Source organism: Microtus ochrogaster, chromosome 8 (genome assembly GCF_000317375.1).
Source record: "Microtus ochrogaster isolate Prairie Vole_2 chromosome 8, MicOch1.0, whole genome shotgun sequence".
Taxonomy (NCBI): Eukaryota; Metazoa; Chordata; class Mammalia; order Rodentia; family Cricetidae; genus Microtus; species Microtus ochrogaster.
In genome coordinates this window covers 8,067,670-8,072,889 of record NC_022015.1, presented here as the reverse complement: position 1 = coordinate 8,072,889, position 5,220 = coordinate 8,067,670, and the positions used below count along the sequence as shown (strand labels likewise).

The window sequence follows — 5,220 nt, the reverse complement described above, 5'->3', positions numbered from 1 at the left end:
GGGCCGGAATCAGTGGCCAGCCTTTCACTTATTTTACAGAAGCCCTGGAGGCTGCTCTGGAATCCAGAAGAAACCTGTTCGGTGCTCCTAGGCTAAGAAAGAAGCACACTTCCGGGAAAAGAAGCTGCGGTGTGCAGGTCGGCTGGTTTTCCTGAAGCAAGTGTGTGTGTGTGTGTGTGTGTGTGTGTGTGTGTGTGTGTGTGTGTGAGTGTGTGGTGGGGCCAGTCTGTTTCATCACCCGCGGATCTCAGGGGACAAAGGCTGAGGGGCCCTGCGCTCCGGCCCGGCCCCTGCACCAGGGAACTTTGGAGTCACCAGCCGCGACATCTCGGGCTCAGGCACCAGACCGAGTCACCAAAGTTGGGAGCCCACGCAACATCCAGCACAGGAGAACACAGTGAGGTCCATCCAAGTCGCTCGTTTCCCAGCCCCTTCCCACTTTAGCCTCGCTCCCTCACTCCTTCCAACTTCTTGGACTCCTCTCCCTACCCCTCCTCACATTTTGTCCCCCCCCTCCCTATCCCCACCTAACTCCTTGCCCCCCACTTCTGGCTACTCCAGCTCCGTTTCTTATTCCTCCCATTCACTCAGTCCCAACTTCGTGCACCCCTGTCCCCCCCCCCCGCCGTGCCCCGCCCCTTGCCCCGCCCCTTCACCCCTCCCCCCCTCCCCCGGTCCGGGGCTTTGGCGCTGGGCGAACATGGCGGCTGCGGTCGGGCGGGACACCCTACCTGAGCACTGGTCGTACGGCGTCTGTCGGGACGGCCGCGTCTTCTTTATCAAGTGCGCGAGGGGCGGCGGCACTCGGGTGGGGTCGGGTGCCGGGGGCTGGGGCCCTGGGCGGCCGTGTGGGGCGGTGGCGCTAACAGGTGCACCTCTCCCGCAGTGACCAGCTCGGCTGCACGACCTGGCTGCACCCGCGGACCGGCGAGCCGGTCAATTCGGGTCACATGATCCGCTCAGGTGGGCGCGGGGCCGGCGGGGGGCGGTGGCGGGTGCTGGGGGCGCCACGGCCGCGGGAGTTTGACCGACTTTTCTCGCCTTCCCGCAGACTTGCCGCGCGGCTGGGAGGAGGGCTTCACGGAGGAGGGCGCCAGCTTCTTCATCGAGTGAGTGAGCACCGCAGCCGCACCTGACTCGCTCCTGCGCAGCCTTGGCGGGCTCGGCCCTCGGGGTTTGTGTGGCCGAGGGTGGCGGGCTCGGGGACGGTCGCGCACCGGGGCTCGCAGCGCCGCAGGGGGCCTGGCCTGGTCCCGCCCGCCCACGGTCGAGCCAGCAAACTCCGCGGCTCCCGGGACACGCCTACCCCCAGGGCATGCATTGGGCACGGTGGCGGGTGTCAGGTAGTGGGGCTTGTGTGGGTCGGGAGTGTGGCCTGAGGGCTTGGGCGTGGGGAAGAGGAAAGAGGGCCCGCGACGCTAGTGAAAGGTGGTGTCTGGCCACGCTGGCTGGGATCGCCTTGGAGAGTTGGAGCGCGACCCCGGCGGCTGCATCCCTCTTCCCCAGTGATGGGATGGGGGTGGGGCTCCCGGTCAGCCAATGGTAATCCTGGAACTCTACCCGCGAGTCTTCGGCGGGCGCCGGTCGCAGACGAACGCGCTCTGTCTGCTTTGCCTGGGCTAGTAGAGTGGGAGCTTTGCCGCCTGAGCCGCGGGGTGCTGCTCCACCAGTTTCTCTGGGTCCGTTGGGCTGTGTGGATCTGACCTCAAAGCCACAAGGGGCACGCCGTACAGTCTTAACTCTTTCCCGCTCTGGGAAGGTACCTGTGTGTCAGCGTTCCTCGCTTTGCTTCCTGTGGCTCCTGGGAGTCAGAACTTGTCTTTGATCCTTTGCCCCACTGGCATAGAGTAGGAGCTCGGTAAATGTTTGTTTAGCGAATGAATGAACTAGCCAAAGGTCTTCCGGCGGGTGGTTTGACTGGCACTAGGTGTATGTACTGTAGGGGACTGTGATTCAGAATTGATATCTTCACCAAGTTGGAAACACGGTTTAGACCCGGGTCAGAATATGTGAAGAAAGTCCCGAGCCTCCTTCACCGCTTGGGACTCGCTGGGACTGATGGGTGAGATTTATGGAAGGGAGGTGCTCACTGTTCCTGCCTGCTGGTTTGATACCCACAGGAGGAAAGAAAACTGAGCGAGCAGGCAGCGGCGACTGCTGTGCAGAAAATTAACGGGAGGGGATGTGAGGAGTGTTGGGTGACTTGTTGGATTGGAAGGTTGTGATGACGTTTTCTGAGGAGGTGACATTTGAAGTTTGAATGACAAGAAGGATCCTTACTGTGGTGACCAGTAGGGGCAAAACATTTCAGAAGTTTAAGGCCCCAAAACCTTCACGTTCAGCGAGAGAAGAGTCGCGTGTGGCTTTAAGGCGGTGACTGAGGGACAGTGGTGCTGGGGAGTACCAGGTAGGGAGGTAAATGGTGAAACTGGACCAAGGTAAAGAGCCGCTAAGCTCTCATCTGAGCACAGGGAGACTCAGGTTTTAAATGGGACAATGGCATGCTCTGCTTGGCAGTTTTAGGCAGAATGGGGTCTGGGTGGGCAGCTGTGCCAGGGAAGCAGAGAGTAATGGAGGCTGTGACTGGTCCAGAGAAAGCTAGTGGAGGGTGGAGAACAGACATGGAGAACTGTCGTTAGATTCAGGCTGTGCTTCGAATGGAGGGTTTAGACCTTTCTAACGGATTGGACGCTGTCTAAGAGAAAGAACATTCAAAGACGACTCCTAGCAGACTAGGGAGAGAGCTCTCTCAGTGCTTGTCACGCAGGCATGAGGACTCCTGTTAGAGCCCATAAAAATCCAGCATAGGAACATGTACTTGCAATTCTAGCCCTGGGGAGATGGAGACAGGAAAGTCTGGGGCTTGCTGGCCAGTCATCCTAGCCTAGTCTGTAAGTCTCAGATCCCAGGGAGAGAAGCTGTCTCAAAACCAAAGTGGACATCTGAAAAGCAACACATGAGTTTGACTTGGCTTTTGGCTTGTATATCTACAGGTACACACATACATACACACTCATGCACATGTGCCTGTGCACACACAAGAACACACACAAATATACCCGTACGCACTCACACATGCACACAGATGACTTCTAGAGGTACCTGAATGTTGGTGCCCATATCTTTGAGATGGGAAGGCTGTGGTAGAAACAGGCTTGAATAGATGATTTTAAAAAAAGATTTATGCCAGCCAGCGTTGGCACACACTTTTGATCCCAGCACTGGGAGGCAGAGGCAGGTGGATCTCTGTGAGTTTGAGGCCAGCGTGGTCTACAGAGCAAGTTCCAGGACAGCCAGAGAAACCCTGTTACACAGAGAAACTCCTTGAAAAACAACAACTACAATAAAATGATCTCATTTTGCTGTTTTACATTTAAGATGGGAATATGTGGGGCTGGAGAGATGGCTCAGGGGTTAAGAGCACTGGCTGCCCTTCCAGAGGACCTCAGTTCAACCATCAGATGCCCTCTTCTGTCATGCCGGTATACATGCAGGCAGAACACTGGAAACATAGTAAATAAAAAAATCTTAAAAAAAAAAAAGTTGGGAATAGGCCATATAGATCAGTGGTTCTCAACCTGCGGGTCATGACTCCTCTGGGGGTCTGACAACTCTTTCAACAGAGGTCACCTAAGTCCATTGGAAAACATGGATATTTACATTACAATTCATCACAAGAAAACTTGGATATTTACATTACAATTCACAACAATAAAATTACTGTTAGGAAGTAGAATGAAAATAATTTTATGGTCGGCGTCACCATAACAACATGAGGAATGACATTAAAGGGCCGCAGCGTTAGGAAGGTTGAGATAGCTGTGTGACTCTGAAGCTTGGGGTTGAGGGTGAGCGAATGTGTGCACATGCACATGTGTGCTGCAGTGGGCCGTGGGGTGTGCAAAGGTCAGAGGACAATCCTGGGGAGTCTTCTCTCCTGGCATCATGTGGTTCCTGGAGAAAGGGGTCAAACTGAGGTCATTGTCAGGATTAGTAGTGAGCACATTTTGCTCACTGAACTATCTGCCTGACTCTGCCTGCTTTCTTAGACTGAGAATTTCTGGATTTGTGATTTTTGGAGGGGGGGGCATCTTCTAAAGAGTCAGTAAAGTCAGAGGGACTGAGCAGAGTTATGACTGACTTTGTTTTCTTACTGGGGGAAAGGTGCGTGGTGTTTTTGGGATGCTTCAGTTGTTCCTGCTACTTACCAGAGGTAGGTTTTGTTTTTCTTTTGGTTTGTTGACAATGCCATCCATGAGTGCCTTAGTTTCTTTCCTGTTGCTGTGATCAAATGCCTGGACAGGAATAATTTATTGAAGGAAGTTGTCTTAGTTACTGTTCTATTGTGAAGAGACACCGTGGCCTTAGGCAGTTCTTCTAAAGGAACCTTGGGGCTCACTGACAGTTTCAGAGGGTCAGTCCGTTCTCATCATGGCAGGAAGCATGAGGAAGTCGCTGTGCTGGAGCAGTACATCCCCAGCCACAGGCAGAGAGAGAGAGAGAGACTGGGCCTGGCGTGGGCTTTTGAAACCTCTAAACACACGCCCAGTGACACACTTTCTCCAGCAAGGCCATACCTCCTAGTCCTTCTAATCCTTTCAAACAGTCCCGCTCCCTGGTGAAAAAGCATCCAGAAATATGAGCCTATGGGGGCCACAGAAGAGCTTATTTCCAGCTCACAGTTCAAGGTCACAGTCTATCATGGCAGGAGTCAAGACAGCAGGAACCGAAGCAGCCGCTCACACTGCACTGACAGTCAGGAGGACATGGAAAATGCTTATGCTGCTTGCTGTCTTTCTCCTTTTTAAGCTCAGGAATAATGCTTCTTACTTTTTAGGTGGATCTTTCTATTTTGATTTACTTAATTCCAATAATCTCTCACAGGCACGATCAGAAACTAACCGAATCTGAATAACTGAGTCACAGATGTTCCTGGAAGCATGTCCTCTCCAGGTGATTCCAGATCCTGTCCAGTTGTTTAATGTGTTCTGATCACCACCCCTCCACCACATTACTCCTCCTACCCACTCCCACTCCCTCTGGATCCCTTCTTCCTCACAAGTCCCCCCTCCTTTCATTGTTTTGTTTGTTTGTTTTTTAAATTTCTTTGGAAGTATGGAGGCATGAATGTAGGAAATAGCACATACTGGACAAGTGTGTCGTCTCTAAGCCTTGTCTAGTTCTCTCTCTCTCTCTCTCTCTCTCTCTCTCTCTCTCTCT

The 5,220-nt window shown here is 53.5% G+C and overlaps 1 protein-coding gene across 1 annotated transcript in view; it reads left to right on the top strand.

Annotated features, from left to right (window-relative positions):
- Positions 1-700: 700 nt before the first annotated feature.
- The window catches only part of LOC113456521 (pleckstrin homology domain-containing family A member 7-like), a 131,776-nt gene continuing 127,256 nt past the window's right edge, over positions 701-5,220 (top strand). Inside the window, exons 1-3 of the mRNA XM_026781204.1 lie at positions 701-783; positions 887-963; positions 1,052-1,109. Coding sequence (XP_026637005.1) covers positions 701-783; positions 887-963; positions 1,052-1,109 — 218 coding nt within the window. The remainder of the gene's footprint in view (positions 784-886; positions 964-1,051; positions 1,110-5,220) is intronic.